General features: G+C 40.5%; 1 protein-coding gene across 1 annotated transcript in view; it reads right to left on the bottom strand.

Annotated features, from left to right (window-relative positions):
* Positions 1-446: 446 nt before the first annotated feature.
* The window catches only part of FAT3 (FAT atypical cadherin 3), a 334,025-nt gene continuing 317,018 nt past the window's right edge, over positions 447-17,453 (bottom strand). Inside the window, exons 25-29 of the mRNA XM_053935206.1 lie at positions 16,459-17,114; positions 13,681-13,794; positions 10,287-10,346; positions 7,660-7,695; positions 447-7,062 (exon numbers count right to left, since the gene is read on the bottom strand). Of these exons, the coding sequence (XP_053791181.1) occupies positions 6,443-7,062; positions 7,660-7,695; positions 10,287-10,346; positions 13,681-13,794; positions 16,459-17,114 (1,486 nt within the window). The 3' untranslated portion in view covers positions 447-6,442. The remainder of the gene's footprint in view (positions 7,063-7,659; positions 7,696-10,286; positions 10,347-13,680; positions 13,795-16,458; positions 17,115-17,453) is intronic.

Genomic DNA, 17,453 nt, shown 5'->3' with positions numbered 1-17,453 from the left:
ATGCTGGAGCACAGAGATGGCAGGCTCACTGTGGAGTGGGATGCTGTTTTACACACTCACTCCTTCTATCCCCACTATGTAACCAGACAGCTGCACTGACCCCCTGAAATTGTCTCCGTTGATGGAGCTCACTGTCTAGATGGCTACATGAAGCAATAATGCCTTCTGCACTCTTTGAAGATGTGGTTTTGATCAAGCAACTGCCTTAGCTTACACACATCAGCTAAGCAACTCTTGGCAAGAGTGCTCTGCAGTGCAAGTAGGGGCACCTATGGAGGAACTTCTGTGGAATAATGAAATTAATTCAAAGAGTTCAAAAAAGTAGCATTTTCTGCAACACAGAGAAGGAATGAAATGTTACATTCCTTCAAGAACTGGTGTATTTTATCTCGCTCCCTCCTTTGAAAGTAGGAGAAAAATCAAAAAGCAGTCAACACATCTGGGCTTTTCTTTTTGTTTACTTGGAAAACTTATTTTAACCATCAACTTTAGCAAATTTTGGCAGTTACAAACCTGTACACTTTTTTTTGTTGATTTGTTTTTATAGAAAAAGAACACAAGACAATACTGCCAACAGCAATTATGAAGGAACAATTAGTTTTCAGATGAAGAACTATACCCATTCAAAGTGATAAACCTTCCCTTTTGCGTAAGGCTGAATTTGTTGTCATTGGAAAAATGACATTTCTTAATACCTACTTGAAATGGAATAAAAATCATACCTCTAGGTTTTTTTTTGTGCAAAACACATTCATTTCAAAAAGTCAATTAAAAAATCTTCTTAAAACCAGAAAGAAGTTAAACAAAAAGAGCTGAACCCAAAGGAAAGTTACAGTACATTTTAAAATGATTAAAAAGTTTTCAGATCTAAAACTTTTTTTTCCTATTATCTTTGCAGTTGAAACCAACTTTGATGACTCTTTAGAATCATATCAATAAAACAAACAAACAAACAAACAAACAAAAGAAATTAAAGCAACCTGATTGGCATCAAATATCTACAAAAGCCTGGTAATTTGAAACCATTATATACATTATTTTATAAACTTCTTTTTAAACACCAAAACATACATCTTTTACAAACCAGCCTGCTTGAGACAGGTAAAATTTACAAGACAATCTTTTCCAATACAGTGCTTTAAAGAGAACTGCTTTCACTCCTAAACATCTTTGTCATCTCCTGAAAATCGGCAGTATGGGCTCATTGCATTGCTGATTAATAGTGTTTCAGGTACTCCTATGACAAAAGCATGCTACAGTTCTGAGGGCTCCAATCTCTTTCCATAATACAGTTCAAGTGCACTCTTAACACTGGTAAAGATTAATTATGGCCTTTGTGTAATACGACGTATTTGCAATTATTGCTTTTCATTATTACATAAAGAAACAAATTTAATTTCATTTCCTCCCCATCTGCTTGTCCCTTGGATGATGCAGCTAATTTACTAACTGAATGGCCCTTCTGGTAATGGAGATGTTAAATGTCAAGTTCATGAAACACAGGCTAAAAACCATGGGTAATGGGCAATGGTCTAAATTTCTAAGGCTCAAATCACAGTTTGGTGTATTGAGAGGAGCAGAGATGCAAACAGTCAAAAAGCACAGTTTTTACCACATGGTAAATGATGGTAAACCATTAGGGAATGAAGCTGAAGACGTAACTCTCTTGTTGGAAACCGATGAAATTCCCGTTATTACTGAGTGAATAGCTCCAAACATTATCTATAAAGCACAAAAGCACTTTCATACTGGTTCTGAAGAGCTGGCTTCCTCCATTATTAAAGATGCTTCCTTTTCAAATGAAGCTTAGCAGAACTGGTCCAGGGCACCTTCACCTTCCTCTCCCATGACTGCAATTATTGACTGTAAGGATATACTTACTATAGCATCCATTTAGCATTTTCGATGAGGTGTAAAGTGTGTTCTTAGCCATTTGTTCAGCCCACTGTTCAGCCCACATTCTCCTTTATGATGGAATTCATAGGAGACAAGAGCAACAACTTTTATGTCATGTTCTCAAAATGTCTCTGCCTGGCTCACAGAGACAACAGGCTGCTGCCTCCCCACTGATCAGCATTTCATTACATGCCTTTATTCATTGTGCTGCAGCCACACTGAGTTTCTGACTAGAGAGGGTACCAATACATGAAGGCTCTCACTACTTCAGAATACACTATAGAATTTAGAAAGTGGGAGAAAAAATTCCAAAGACCAAAATTTAAGTTCTTTGTGGGACATGCAGAGGTGGAGACACTGCTTGACAGATGGAGCACACAACTTCCAGGTTCAGGAAAATAGTGGCAGTGAGAAGCCTTTGACTCCTTCCAGCCTTTCACTGGAATTGTATGTTAAAGAAACCCCTGGGATAGTTTGGGATCAAAGATGTCACTGATCTTAAGGAGAAGAGCTCTATTGACAGGAAATCACTGTTCTGTAGTGAATCTCTGCATTCCAAAGTCCTCCTGGGTTGCCTAATATGCTGCATCCTATAGGAGGGTCCAAGAGGAAGGCAACTTTATGTAGGCCTTCTAGTGAGGTTGTCCATTTTCTCCCATGGGAGGTAAGTGATTCTACAGCTCCATGGTGTCACATTTGGCTCTTCATTCCACTTTAAGATACTGGTCAAGGACAGCAACTAGATCCAGTATCTATAATTTGGGGGGGGGGTATTGCCCTTTGTTTTTCTTTTTTTTTTTTCTTTTTTTTTTACGTTTATAATACAAAGGCAAATTAATTAACATACTTAAGAATGGTACATAAGCCTAATTTCTCCTTTTGCACAGGGCCACCTAATGTAGTATTGGCAGAATAAATCATGTTTTAGTCACTGTAAGGCTCTTTCCATTGCCAGTGTTATTAAAAAGGCCAGCACTGTGCATGACATTCTCAACTTGATTAAAATGCAGAGAACAAGCACCCTTTTACTTAGACTCATACACCTCTGGCAAAGTTCATGACTGTTGATATAAATGTGTATTTGCATTTTAACAAGTTGCCTTTTTCTCTTGCTGCTTCTTTTCAAAAAGCAAAAACTTTCTTGATCCTACATTATAAGCCAGTGATACTCAAAAGTACTTCATAAAACCTATGAAGTCATCTGCTACAGATGATTCTGAGAGAAAATATCATGTAGTGGAGCCATCTACAGGGATGTAGCTTGAAATACAGACACACAGGATAAGCAGAGATGTGCAGGGTAGCTCTTGCAGAACCAGGGACCTGACAGTAGCAGTGATACAAAAATCATCATATGGCAGAAAAAGGAAATATATACTGAAGTGCTAAAATGAATAGTAATTCTTACATTATGTTATGAATGTGTTCTTATGTTCCAGATTAGAAGATTTTGACTTGTTCGAGTGGAGTAGTAATTAAAAAGAAAACAAAATGGCCTGGTTTAACAAGAGATGTTCATATGAAAATCTTACTCTCTAAAAGGTATTTCACCTCTAAAGGTGCAGATCTAAATCTGCACTTGGGTCTTATAATTATCAAAAAGAGCCTGAAAAAAACCAGAAAGGCCACAGAAGTACCAATATTCACAGAGGGGACTCTGAAAATGGATTTGGAGGGGAGGAGATATTGAGGTATAGAAATCATGAATAGAACAGAGAAGGCTGAACGGGTGATCCTTGGCACCTTCCCAACAGCATTTTAATAAGTAGGCGTTCAGTGAAATGAAATGGCAACAACATCAAACAGAAAAAGTACTATACATTGTATTTATGCATATTTTACTATTAAAACTCACTACCAACAATATATTACTGAGGCAACAAGCTTGGTAAGAAACATCAATTTTTTTTTTTTTTTTTTGTATGGCAATCACTAGTCTCCCATTGTGCTGTCCCTTGTGACACTTCTGATATGTTCCAGTAAAGGTTTGATACTGGTGTCTCAGGCTTACGCAAGAACTTTCACTACAGAAGACAGGTGACAAGTACACCTAATAACTATCTGGGGGCTTGAACAGAATTACTTGCATAATGCATAAAAATGTCTCAAACCAAAACTGAGTAGGAGCAAACCTCATGTAAACTGCAGCCTGATGCTAAGAAAGCATCACATTCTCAGAAGGTCATACAAGCTTTAAAAAAGTGCAACTAAATTTGCAGAATTGCTTTGCCAACTCTGATGCTCCTAACTCTTGAAAAGACATCAATCTAATTGCATTTCCTTTCCTGTAACATAGACTTCATTAACAATACGAGTTATCCTCTATCCGTGCCTCTAGGCTTGCCAAACCATTTTATGGCATTCTGGCAAATCCCTCAGTTCCTTGCAATCACAATACAAATTTCCGTACATTTTTCTTCTCAAAACCACAGGAATAATATCAGGGGAAAGGGTTTGGAACGCACCATGAGCACATTCAGAATATATCACTGTTACAGAAGCATGTTTACTTTGAGAAGACCAAGTGACATTCATAAATTCAATGGACAGGACCTATTTGCAGACAAGTACTTGATAATACTTGTATGTGCAGTACATTCTTTCTAGAAGTTCACTCATTTTATTCATATACCCGAATAATAAGCTGTTTTCTACTGAAGAATTGCTGCATCAAAGAAAGTATCCACACCAATCTTTCACAGCTATACAGCTATTGGAGGGAAGCAGCAACACACTGTACCTACTCCAAGAATTCTAGAAATCCTGTTTTATTAAAAGTGTTACAAGCTGCCATTATTTAAATTACACTCTACTAGTAATTTCCTTGTGTTGGGGAAAATTTCTTAAGAAACCCTTTTTGTATATCAATAAATGGCCCACAGTTTAATTTTGTGTGAAACTCATGACAGTCAAGAAGATGCCCTGGCATACAACTGCTGAAACTATCCAGTTAAGGTGATTGACCAAGGGACAGGACAAGGAAAGCAGCACAAGAAACCAGCTAATGAATCTGTTCATTTATCAAAATGATTTAGGTATTCAACAGCTTTTCAGGATGACAGAATATTATGCCATGGAAGAAATGGATGAAAACCCAACAGTAATGCAGGCTTGTAGACTCACATTCACTGGTAAAGTACACAGACGCTGTAAAATGCAGTGGGGTAAAAAGATTTTCAGAGCACCAAGCAACAGATGTGTATCCTCTGCTTAAATACATTGATGAAAATCCAATAATTCCAGATTGCACTTGACTACTCTGAGCAAATCAATGTGAATGACCACTTACTCCAATCAGGCTGAGGGAAGCATAAAAGCATACAGATGCCATGGTTTTCTTGATTCCACAAAAATATTCTGAAGTCTGCAAACAACCTTTGGATGTACTCAAATCCTATAAAATCATGCACCCAGTGGAAAATCTGGTGACAGATTTTGGCCACAGTCCATTCCTGCAGCTCCACCGACTGAATCAGTCTACAGCAGCTGAGAACTCATCCGGTGAACGAACTCTAGGGATGGACATTTGCCAAAAGATGTTAAAATAACGATGTGACGTTACAGCAGCCTTATATGTAACTTAATTGCAACGAATTTTATTGCAGTAACTGCAGCATGAGAACCGCTGTTAAAGAGCTGATTGCCCAAGCAAGAAATTTCCAAAAAATGATCAGCTGTGTAGGTTACCTCAAGTTTTCAGATCCATGTTCACGTTGCATACACGTTAAGAGGGGCTGTGTGTACACAGCTGGGGCAAAACCAGGCCACTCCTGAGCCAAGCTCTGACATTTCAGGAAGTCCTCATGGGCAATGCGATGCACATGCACCTGACATCAGGTTTTGAAAATTACAACCAAAGGAAGCCAATTTGGAGTAAATATAAACTGTATGTATGTGTATTACTCTACACAAAATAGAATGAAATGCTATGTAATGAACAAAAGTATAGATAAATATTTATGGACAAATAACTGGTCACTTGTCTTTGATAGGTCACTTCGTAAATGTTGCTTTTTTTAGCCATCTGACATGTTGTACGCAGCAGCCCCAGCAATCAATTGCTTTCACTTTTTGCTGACATAAAATTTCATGCAACAGTGCATTCTAGAATGATCCATACTAGTTCCTTAACACTGTGGGGAGATAATAACACTGTAACACTTTTAATAACACAATGCCAACAAAACCCCCAAAACAACCCAACTTTTTGAGAGAGAAAGAAATTATTTAGCAATTGTTTTTCCTCCCCACCTCAAAAGACGAGTTTTACTCTTGGTAATAAATAGAAGGTACACTCTCTCCAGATTGTCTGTAATCATTTTGTGATTTATAATACTTAACACAATTGGTCTCTTTGTGTCTGCACATACAGTATCATTTCTGAACAAGTTAATAATGGGTTATACTGTACTTTTCTTTGCCCAATATATATATAGACACACCTTCAGCAAAATTTCTTCTCAATATTTATACTATTAATTGGACCAAATGACAAAATTAAAAAAAAAAAAAAAGAAGAGGAGGAGGAAGAAGAAAGGAGCTTCCTTTACACTTGTGTCTGCTGCTGGGTCTCCACAAATGGAATGTGAACATTTTCTAGGCTGAGTTCCTCCATGCTTTCAAAGTCACTCATGGCTACTTCAGAGTCATCAAAGCCACAGCCGGCTGAGACGTCAGAGGAGGAGGCGTTGAGAGAGTTGTGCAAGGATAAGGGCATCTTACCTGCACTAGCATTTTCTGTGTTCTGGCTTGGGCCAGCAGCAAAAGTACTAAATTCGTTCCCAGTCTGAGATCCTGTGGTGTCCGTCTCATTGGGGAACGGGTGGGGAGGGAGGTATTGGCTCGGGTGGAAGTGTGGCCGTCTCCTGCAGTCAGGGCTGAGAGTACTTGCCATTGAGACCGGCTGCGAGGGTGGGAGGGTTTCATACTGGTCTGGGTAATCCTCTGGAAGAGGAGGTGGTAACTGGTCCTGGCTCAAAAACTCCTCTTCGTGAGGGGGAGGGTAGTCGCTGTCGATGTCGTAGCCACCAAGGTAGTAATCTGTTTCCAGTTCTCTGGTGCTGCCGTGATGAGCCGAACCTCCATCTGTCGTCTCAAAATTGGGCACTTCCTCAATGTCGGACAAGCGAGCACTGGGCATCCAGTCAGAGGTATCCCAATGATACGCTGCAGCAGGGAAGAGAACCACAGCGCTCTGTTAGGATGAGACCACAGAGAAGAGCAGCGTCCTGCATGCACTTGCCTGAGTCCTCACAGCACATTCAAATCACAGCATGCCCCACAGGCCACGGACACAGGTCAGCCATGCTCTGACCAGAGGGGTAGAGGAGAATAAATTGCATTATGATGCTAATGCAAACAAGCACAGAAACAAGACATGACCACTCTCAGGTGTTTTGTTTTTTAAGATGCTACTGGGTTGTATTAGAAACTATGAGTCCAAGAAATCAAAATGTGTGAATTACTGCTTTTCACAGTTATTGGAAAAAAATCTTTAAATGCAGTCAGCATGCCTATGGAATCTTATCTCCTCTTCCACCTCCAATGACTTCAAGAAAGAAAGTGTGCAAGCAAATAATCTGATTGACTGAAAACTGAATTTTGAAACAAAAAAAGTGGCTGACCATTCTCATGCATCTTTTGAACCCAACAGAATTCAAACAAAAGAGTACACGTGAAGCAGTTAAAGAAAAAAACCAAATAGATCAAGTCAGTGCTCTGCCCACCCTGGCCCACAGGCAGAAGGTACCCCAGAAAAATCACCTCTGTTGTAGTTCTGTCCTTGATCCATAACAGACACTGTCAGATACAAAGTGAAAAGCAAAAACTGGTAACTCAGAGCTTGTCACCAGCATTGTATTACATGTGAAAATACAAAACTTTGCATGCATATTTCTAAAGTACAGCTGCCATGGTGTCATTTTAGTAGGATTTTTAATTATTCTTTATTTTAATGTACAAGATAATCTTGCCTGTCAAATGCAGACATACATAAAGAAATGTTTATGTCGTGTATTATATTCCTTTTCTATCATATCTTAATTATTTACCCTCACTGAACAGATACAGAATTACATTAGAGTTGTAATTCTTAGTACAAAAAAGGGCTATCCACTATCGACATCGCTTATAATTGCAAAGTACATTTTTCTCTCACTTGTTCACTTTGAAACAGAAAAATAAGAATCTACCATTCTCAGGGCCGGTTCAAACAAATCTGGGCCCACCTGGGCTCAGATACCATGGTGATGGGCACGGTATAAGAACCTGAATAGAATAGAATACAAAGCCATTTAATGGGGCTATCAGCTACAATGCTCCACAACCCCACACCCACCTCCCACCTGCACTGCCATGCTAGCTGGTGGGGAGGGAGGCATTCCAGTATGGAGAGGGTGCAGGCGTGGGGGAGAGAGCAAGGAAGGAGGTTTTATGTGAGACAAGAGCGGGGAATAAGCTGCAGCGTTTTCTCTATGGATATGCTCTTGTTCAGCCGCATGTTATTTGGCTTCATGCAAGAAGTCATCGGGCAAAGTCTCTGGATGACATTGCTGGAGGAGGTCTGGCAGGAGAAACAGACTTTTATGGCATCACAGCTCGTAACCTCTGTGGCTCAGACACAGGCGAGGGCAGGGAAGACTTCTCCAGCCCTTCACCTACTAAGACCACACTTGCCCTTGCTCATCACCACATGGTGCATGCAGTGATGGTGATTTCTCCCTTAGCTCGATAGCCAGGCAGGAGTTCTCCACTTGCTCTGCCATGTCCTGGAGTGAGGAGGGCTGGGGCTATTACAGGTTTAGCGGCAGTGTCTGAACCGGCCCTAACCTCTCTTCTGTACTTCTCTCTTCTTTGTACAGTGGATTTTGCTGTATTTGGGTCAGTGTGATGGCACTGCAGCTGAGATGTGTCAGGGCCCTCTGAGATGTGTGCATCAGGATCCAGGAGAACCTCACTAATTTGCTGACTTGCACAACCCTGGGCAGGTGCCTGGGGCAGAAGCCCCATCCTCCCATGACTCTGTGGCAGCGATTCTGCCCAGAGCTCCAGTGTGGCTAATTATTCACCACTTCCAACAGCTCTGCTGCAGAGCAGACAATCCTAAGAATCCTAAGTTTCATATAAGGAACTGGGAAGTGGGCAAAGCGTTTTCAGTGACAGTCTCTTGAAACTACTGCCAGACTGGTTTTTTCTGACCTGTAAAGGATGATAATGAGCCAGTGTGTTTGCTTAAGCTTTCCCTTAGGAATGTAAGGTCATTTGCAGTGCCTGTGGTTTCTTTTCAAGGTTATTTTTTTATTTTTTGAATGGGACTTACTTTTGAATTAACCTTGGCTAGTTTTTTTGTTTTGTTTTTTTTGTTTTAATAGTGAGAAGAATGGCATTCTTACACTTCAGGAAATCAATAAATGTACTATTAAAAATACTCAAGTGGCATCACTAGCTAGGAGTAAAAGTGTTTTTCAAAATTACTGTGACACTGAGTCAAGAAAAAAAATCAGTAGTTTCACAAAAATAATTTACTTAATCATCCTTATGTATTATGCAGACTAGATTAGTTGAAGTATGTAAAATCTGTCTTAAATTTGCTAAGGACAGGTGAAATTTTTGACTTGTGGATAACCTGAGTTGATGCTGAGTTGACATTTGCCCAAGGGTAGGAAAAATGTTGGAAAATAAATAAAAGTAATGTTTATCTATGATAACAAGACATTTCCTCAGTGCTTTATGGAAAAAAGAAAATAGTGATATCCCCGCATTACAGGTTCACTTATAACATGATATGCCTGAGGTTACCCAGGAGGTCAGTGGAAGAGGTGAGTGTTGGGTCCTTGGAGCACATTGTCATGCTCTGTTGAATGGGCACACCAATGCCACAGGAGAGCCACAGCATCTGTGGAGCTGTGCCCACACATCCACTGTTTGGCAGGGTTTCCTGGGAGAAACCAGCCACCAGCCAACCACCACTGTGCTCCTCTCCATGTGATACCACTGGGGTACATAACCCAGCTCTGCTGCAGCATGGGATACTTTACAGACTTCCTGTGTCATCTTCTGTTTCCCAGTCTCTGCAGCCAGGATCATCTCAATGATATGGCTCCATTCAGTCTATTATTTTCTCTGAAGGCAATGAGAATAAGCAGAAACATTGACTTGAACAGAAGAGGATGAAGGCTTGACACCTTTTCTACCACCTCCAGTTACCCACAGATATTTTGTGGTACATTCCTCTGGCATTTTCATGTTTGCTGGTGAACATGCTGATCTGCAAAACCCAATCCCTGCCACAGGATTGCTGGTCAGTGTAGATTAGTGAGGTTCTGCTGGAATGTTTCACAATGAAAATAGGAAGCATTGTTGTATAACAAGAAAGAAAAAAATTTAAATACCTTCATTTTCTATAGTGTCAACTACATTGTTGACAAGCTGTATGACAGTCACTATGGAAGCTTGCAGGGGAGGGAAAGCAGAAAATAAAGGGAGGGGAAGGACAGCTTCAGGTTAGTATTTAAAACACACATTGTAGGTTACCACAATAAATTTTCTCAAAAGACAGAACTGACATTGAAAAAAAAAAAAAAAAAAAAAAAAAAAGGCTGCTGACTAATGCATGATTTATGCAGTTGGTTGCAGGACATTTCATTTCAGATAATCCCATGTATCTTCAGAGTGCTGATAAATTCCAAGCCAGCATTTCAAGAAAGGCATATGGGATGATGTGTATCACCTCATAAATTCAAGCAGACTGGCCAGCTGATTCAATTAACTCAAGCAGTATCTTGTCTACCTGACACTAATTTCTAATTCATTCTTGCTTAGAGGTCTCCAGGGATGGTGCCATGTGCTCCAAGGATCATTATCTTTTAGACTATCACACCATCAGAAATGGTGTTAAGCTCAATCTATTTCCTAAGAGGAATGTTTTACTTATTTACTGTCTGTGCCATGCCATGCAATACCTCAGGGAGGTTAAGCAGCACAGTTATAATTAGGAAGACACAGCTATGTAGCTGTGGTTTAAATTTTGACCCATGTTTGGCAGAATAGTTTCACAAATGCTTTGTGCGTTCTCTGCAGGTGTTCCAACAAAACATATTTTTCCCTTGAAATCATTACTATAGACTCTGCAGCTGTTTAATGTGGAGGCCTATAATGTGTGGTCCTCTAGATGATCTGCATTTTGCACCACGCAACACTCCTACCTCTGAGAACATGAAATAAAACCAAAAATCAAAACTGAAGGGAAATCTGTGGATGAGAGGGCAGTGGATCCTTCCCTTTTCCTTTGTCTTTAGTTACGAGAAAACCAATTGCTTGAAGCAATGTGAGGCAAAACATACTTTTTTGTTTCACACAGCCAACAGACTTAGAGATCACAAGAAATGTGTTAACAGTGCAGACATATGTTGAATATTTTCAAATTTTTGCTAAATTTTTTACATGGGATCTGGTGTATCATCCAATTTCTCAGTTCCAGTGAGGGCTTAGCAAAAAGAGCCTTGATAAACCAAAGGACCCCTGTTCTGTGTCTATGATCAGCATATTTATGCCATCAACAGCAATAGTAATTATACAAAGGAGACTTGTACTGGCTAATGCAAAATAAACATGATAGAAAAATAAGGGGCTCCATGCAGTTAGTGCTGCATGGCTGGGAAAAAAGATGGAGAGCAGCTGTAAACGATTAGAAGGAAAAAACCTAAGAGTGAAAAACAGGTCAAAAACCCAGGGCATATTCACAGAAAAGCGGGAACCCCACCCCACACAACCCAGTGCAAGTCAATGCTCAAATACAGCATTGCTCAGATTTTGGACTACAAAAATTACTGCTAACTACTCACAGAAAGACTAGGGAAGCTGAGCAATTTAAATGCAGGAGAAATAAAGTGAGAGAAACAAATAGCTTCAAAATCTCACTCCTTGTGAGTTTTCATGGTTAAGACAAGCCCTTGACACAGGAAGAGAAGGCTCCAAGAGCCCTAGAGAGTAGAGTGTGAATAGAAGCTGCCTGCACCTTCAGTGGAATTCATCCCAGTCATCTACTGCTGCAAGATAGGTTTCCCCAGTCAGAAGCTGCCACCCAGTTTCTCAAGTCAGTGTCAGCATAGCCATTTGTGTGACACAAGCCTGTCTCCTCTGCTAGCCTGAGAACCCAGCAGAATTGCTCTTGGCTTTGGAGGAAGGGGTTTGGAGAAGGAGCCACTGTCCTGTCTCATCAAAGAGTGTGGATGCTGAACTGTATTTGTTGTGTTTTCACTGACAACCTTCTAACCTTTGCAGGTATGTGAAGTACAAAGAATTAAAATGACAAGAAAAGCAAGGATTTATGGCTTCAGGAGGCATATCCATTAGCCCCAAAGTACAGGCATGTGAGTATGTGTATGCTTACTTATGCCTGGCTTTGCCCTTTAGGCTCTTTCACTGCAAACCTTCCCTGCTGTTTCAAGCAAACCAGAGCGTGTGGTCTTGCATCGATCTCTGCAAATGACTCAGATGATTTAAGTTTCTTCCCTCGTTCTCCCTGAAGATATGGATTTGTTTGAACCCTGAACTAGAAATGTTATCTCTAAAGGCCATATTTTAAATGCAGCCTTCACAAAAAATGAGTGGGCACAGAAGGTCCAATCCAGCTTCTGTGGGTACTGTGTCAATGATTTCAGTGGAGACAGGATTGGGAGTTTTAAATGTCTAATTAGAATTTGTGAGATATAGAAAGTAACAATGTACAATAAATGACCACTTGAATAATTATTACAAAGGTAACTATAATGTAAATACATATTATTAAATAATACTTATCCTAAAAAAAGGCTAAAGGGGTCTTTTGGTGCAGGGGCAGAAAAACGCTGGGAAGCCTGACAAAAATAATTGTAATGCTTCAGCCACAGTGGACCAAAAGGAACTGCAAGTGTACTTTGCTATCAGTGCTTTTTCCAACATTTCAGAGTTCCTAGAGAACAGCTGCACGACATGACTGAGGAACTGTCTACAGACAGTTCATTAACTGGTGGCTGAGGAAAGCAAGTATGATTCCTTTGTGCTAGTCTTTTTCTATGTGTCTGAACAAGGCTTCCCAGACATCCACCATCCCTCCCCAGCAGAAACATCTTAACTTTTCTCGGACCACTGCTCAACATACGTGGGCCGCAGGAACAAAGGTTTGCTCTGACTCTGTGGACCTTTTAGTGGGCTGTGTATGGCTCTGCCTGTGTCACCCAGGGAGCTAATGATGCAGGACATGAGAGGCAGGCATTGAGTATGCACTGAACAAAGATTTAATGGTGCTCTATTGTTTGCTGAGCCGTGATTGCCAGGGAGAAGCAAGGACGCTGGGGACTGGCTCATCTGCTCATTGTTGGGGCTGAGCACCAGCAGAGTTTTGTTGGGACCATGAATGAGACCTGGCAAATAGCACAGAAATCCCTTTTATTCCACTGGTGAAACATGAAAGTCATGCTCTTCCCAGAAGGAAAATTATATAAATTCTACAGTTTCACTTGCAACCTATTAGTCAACTTACATCTTAGCAATGTGATTGTGCTGTATCATACCTCTAATTTGCTGTAAAGCTTGGTCCTGATACAACAGCCCCAAGCATCAAGATTTTTATTACATTCCTATAATTTAGTAAGTGGAACATAAAGTCAGGGTTCGAACCCATGACTTTCTTAACTTTTGGCATCGTTAAATGGTTTCAAGATGTCACATAAATGTTTCAATAATATTAGAGAGAGAGATAAATAGCTTTTCCCCCAACATAATAAAGATGAAATCATTTCTTACCATTATCATCACCGGAATCAGACTGGAAGGAGCTGAGGGATTGTACTTCAGAGTTGCTGCCTTTATTACTTCCTGAAAAACAGGTCACTTCTTCAGCGTCATCAACCCCTTTACCTTCATTGACAGCAAAGACAAAGCAAAATGGTACTCTCTAGGTATGCACATTTATCTATTTATACCATGGACACATTTGAATCCTGCCTTCTATTATCTGAGTCAGAATAAAATTATTTCCTTCACACAGAGGACATGACCTATTAATCAAGAAAGCAGTTGGTGAAAATACCTAGACTTTTGAAGTGTTTGAAGCCCAAGGAGTCTTTCAAATGGCTGACAACACTGTAATCAAGGAAGAAACATCTGTATTCAATATTGTCTTTTTAGATGACATGTAGTCTCAAAAGCAATGAAAATGATGACTTAAGGGATGTGGTATAAAGAGCTTATACAAGAGATTACAGTTACATTTATCTTTACTGTTCATTTCCTAATTTGAGAGCCTCATTAAAGGCTCATTCAATGCTCAGTAAAGTTACTGTGCATCTTGTTATTCATATCAGTGGCCCTTGCATCAGATTTTAATAGCTCCATCACTGACACATAATAGATTATGCTTCAATTTACATTGCTTTTCATCAGGGACATTCAGTCCTCACAACTCTACTGTTTAGAAATGTAACTGCAACCTATGGTATAAATTCTCCTGTAATTAAGTTATATATAGATAAACACATTCAACTACACATTATATGGGCAATAATCAGGAACACAAAAAGTTATCCTTCACTGTAAGCACTAAGATACCTGAGCCAATTACAAATGAAGAAGGTCAGGTGCTATCAACATGACAGTACAGCTCTCTATCTGCCAGCTGTAGGTATTTCTACCCAGCATGGCACACCTCCACACCTTACGAGCTGATTCGCACCTGCTGAGCAGCAGGGTATGGAGCTGATGAAGTGAACGCTGCAGTGACAAAGCTGCACTGCTTTCTGCTCCATGACAGCTGAGGTTTGTATTGCTGGTATGGCCTCATGGTGTGCAGAAATTCCTACCAGTACTAGCAGTGCCTGTGGCACAAACACCCAGGATAATATAGAACAGAGCATGTGTAGGGGCTGGTATGATGATGCTTTCAATCAGCATAACTATATTTAAAGTTTAAAAGGTCAGACACAACACAGTCCTGAAATACAGCCCAAATAAATGGAAATTAATTCAATTTCTCACTACATGACCTTAACCAGTGTGCTGCTTTGGATGAAAATGTGCAGATCAGGGCACAGGTATAGCCTCTGTAAGGCTGGAAAAGACTTCCAAGATCATCGAGCCAAATCTTTGACTGAACATCATTATGCCAACCAAACATTAAGTGCCACGCCCAATCATTTCTTGAACACTTTCAGGAATGGTGACTTTATCACCTCCCCAGGTAGCTGATTCCAAGGCTTGACCACTCTCCAGAGCAAAAGTTCTTCCTGATGTCCATCCTGAACCTCCCTTGGCACAACATGATGCTGTCCTCTTGACCTGTTGCTAAATTCCTCTCTCTATTCCTCAGTTCCTATTGCTTTCAACTATAGGACTGGTGACAGTTTTGGTTAAGGCTCTGTTGCAACAGGGTTGAAGATCATAGAATCATAGAACACTTTGAGTTGGAAGGGATCTTAAAGATCGTTTGGTTCCAATTTCCCTGCCATGGGCAGGGAACCCTTCACTGTGGTTGCTCAGGTTGCTCAGAGCCCCATCCAATCTGGCCTTGAATACTTCCAGGGATGGGACATCCATCCCTTCTCTAAGCAACCTGTTTCAGTGCCTCACCACCCTCACAGTAAAGAATTTCTTCCTAATAACTAATCTAAACCTACCCTTCTTCAGCTTAAGGCCATTCATCACTACAGGCCCTTGTGAAGTGTCCCTCTCCAGCCTTCTTGTAAGCCCCCTCCAACAGGTACTGGAAGATGCATTAGGAAAAATCCCTAATAAGAGAAAACCCCTTTAAAAATCATATATGGTGAAGCAAACATCTCCCAATCCATATGGCATGGTCTGACTTGCAAGGGTAGATGATTCAGGGCTGTAACTCTATCCCAGAAAACTGGTATTTCCTGCCATGACAGAAGATGTGAAGTTTGCTGCATCTCCAGCAACTCACTCAGGAATGGAGGGAGCACTGTGTTATCAGGTGAGGAACCATCAGAGCACAAATAGGGTAAGCGTGGGGATTGAAAATTCCATGATGACTCTGATACTGAAAGCAGAGGGGAATGCAATGGCCTGAAAAGGTGATCCTATATATCAAGCCATACGTGATTTTCTGCTTCCCTTCACAGACACTGAAAGTAGGGTATATTAGTTCATTTCTCCCTGATGTAAAACAGGATTGCTTCTTGCAGAAGGTTTAAACATTTTTAACTCCCTTGGGAAACAAACAGCCTGAACCTAACAGAATTTATATTTGAGAATTCTGCCCCAAATAGTTTTTTTCCAATAGAAAGATGATTGCATTGTATCACTGAAAAATGCTCAGAGCACTTACTCATATATGCTTTCTGAACAAGTGAAATAAATGCTTTTAGTCATACTTCATGCATAGAAGGAGAAGTCTTGTATGCCTGGTTTAATTATAACCTTTCAAAATTAAACCAAATCACTTCTTGGAGAAATGTAACAATTCACACGTATTAGGCTGGAGCACTAAGAGTACCTGTGCCACTGTACCTGCTGCACCCTTACTGCCGGCAGGGAAGAACAAGACCGGCATGCAGTGCTACTTACTTTCTGTCCCAGCATCCCATGTGCTCTTCCTGATGGAGTCACAGTCGGAGCGACAGGGAGACACAGCAGGCAGGTTTGGAGCTACACTGCACACCACCACCCCTCTCCTGGCTGTCAGTATTCGAGGGGACTCCGGATGAAACGTTGTCATCTCCTGGTGTTCCACACCAAGCCCATCCACTATCTTGTCCAGGTTATTCCGTGAGTCACTCTGGAAGCATGGGGTATAGGCCATTGGCCTCACCGGCACCTGTGGAGGCCCAACCTCTTGGTAGATATTTCTGCTGTCTCCACTGCTCCTGATGTTCTTGAATTGGATGCCATTGCTCTTGTTGAGCAGGGCTGCAGTAGCTGGATCCTGTACGAGCGTGATGTTGTTGCGGGAATAGTTCTTCCTGAAAACTTTCTTGCGAAAAATGATGAAAAGAATGATTAACACAAATATGACAAACAGGACCACGGCTATTCCTATCAGCTCCTCCTTGCCAACGTAGGAATGTCCAGCTTGTATATTGGGAACCACCACGGGGCGAAGACCACAGTATTGACCCACATAGCCAGGGGTGCAGTTACACAGAAATGAACCAAAGATGTTGACACACGAGCCACCGTTTTCACATTCTTCTCTTTCACACTCGTTGATGTCTTCTTCACACCTTAAAAGAAGAAAAGGAGAGTGTGGAATCTCGAGAACATCTAAGAAGCAGTCCAGGTTGTGCATGATGCCTTATCTTGTAAAAGTGGTGCCATTAGTTAACACCTTGTGGTACATTGCAAATTATTATATTATTATAATATTTTTTAATGGCCTTTAATTTTTTCTACAGCTATTCCATGGGTATTTTAAAGACAATAAAATGGAAATATCAAGAAGGAAATAATAGTATAAAGCATGTGATAGATATCAAGAAGGAAATAATGCATCTGATAGTAAAAGGCACCTTGATCCTAATGAGGCTTACTGAATGTAATAGAGAATCTGCTTTTTTATATTG

Source organism: Vidua chalybeata, chromosome 2, assembly GCF_026979565.1.
Source record: "Vidua chalybeata isolate OUT-0048 chromosome 2, bVidCha1 merged haplotype, whole genome shotgun sequence".
NCBI lineage: Eukaryota > Metazoa > Chordata > Aves > Passeriformes > Viduidae > Vidua > Vidua chalybeata.
The sequence above is the reverse complement of the archived record's forward strand: the minus strand, read 5'-3'. Positions and strand labels throughout refer to the sequence as shown.